Genomic DNA, 1,209 nt, shown 5'->3' on the forward strand with positions numbered 1-1,209 from the left:
AGAGCAGGGATTCATCCAGGACTTTTTAGACTCCTGAGCTTGTACTCTTAACCCCTGAAGGCTGTCTGACCTGGCACAATGTCTTGCACACAAAAGGGGTTCAATAAATATTAATTATCTGGGTGTTTTTAATTTTAGTTTGTCTCTGTGCCGAATTATTCTCTGTGCAGTTATAATAATTAGTGGCAGGCAGGTGCAAGGCCACCTGTGCAGATAGTATCCTTCAGCCATACATTTCAGTCCTGCCTTTTGAAGGGAACATCCTTCCTGATCTTAAGTGATAAGAATATTATAAGTTCCCAGTATACATGTTGTGGTTTATTTTTGGGAGAGGAACATCCCGGGCCCACTATGATGTAACGGTAAGCTCAGCTATTGACCCACAGTAAATTTCCCTCTCTTTTAACAAACCAGTGGTTCTCAAACGTGGCTGCTCATTTACATCACCTGGGGAGCTTACATTATCAATGCCTGCGACCTACTCCAGAGTATAATTTAACTGGTATGGGGTGCAGCCTGGCAATCCAGATTTTTACAAGCATCCCAGGTGATTCTACTGTTCAACCCAGGAGAAGAGCTCTTCTAAGAGTTTCTGGTTTGCTTCCTGATTGAGTCCCAGTGAGTGGAAATGAAAACTGGCAAGTATCATTAATTAATTTGATAGAGAGCTTACATGTGCATCCAGGCTCCTTGCAGGCACCAATTAGTTTGGTCACAGATACACAGAAAAGTTTTAATTGTCAACTCATGTAGCTGTCCTGAGAACCAAAGCTCAGACTTAAATCTATTAGCTAGACAGTTAGGGGGTTGGCTAATGACTTCAAATCTTCTGAAACATCTGATCAGTCATTCTCTTTTATGCAGTGTGATGAAAAATGCCCAAAAGCCTACTTCCACATGGGAAAAGCCAACCTGGCCCTCAAGAACTACAGTACGGTAAGTTCTTAGAGGACCCTAAGTGGCATATTTGATCACAGAGCAATGCTTCAGATGGTCCCAGAGCAGAGCCATGTTCCTCCATGTAGATTAGATAGTAATCCACCCTTTAGTATTTTCCAAGGTAAATCTGAAGATCTTAGAGTTGGGAAGAATGTTGAGTGTCATCTAGTACAACCCCACCTGCTCTAGGAATCCCTTCTGCAACATCCCCTAACAGTATTTGTTCAGCCCTGGGAGGAGCATCTCTAGAGAGTGAAGGTGTAAGCAAAA

The 1,209-nt window shown here is 42.6% G+C and overlaps 1 protein-coding gene across 1 annotated transcript in view; it reads left to right on the forward strand.

Annotated features, from left to right (window-relative positions):
- The window catches only part of TTC12 (tetratricopeptide repeat domain 12), a 70,245-nt gene that overhangs the window by 37,234 nt on the left and 31,802 nt on the right, over window positions 1-1,209 (forward strand). The window contains exon 8 of the mRNA XM_004382542.2: window positions 865-936. Coding sequence (XP_004382599.2) covers window positions 865-936 — 72 coding nt within the window. The remainder of the gene's footprint in view (window positions 1-864; window positions 937-1,209) is intronic.

Source organism: Trichechus manatus, unplaced genomic scaffold, assembly GCF_000243295.1.
Source record: "Trichechus manatus latirostris isolate Lorelei unplaced genomic scaffold, TriManLat1.0 scaffold00094, whole genome shotgun sequence".
NCBI lineage: Eukaryota > Metazoa > Chordata > Mammalia > Sirenia > Trichechidae > Trichechus > Trichechus manatus.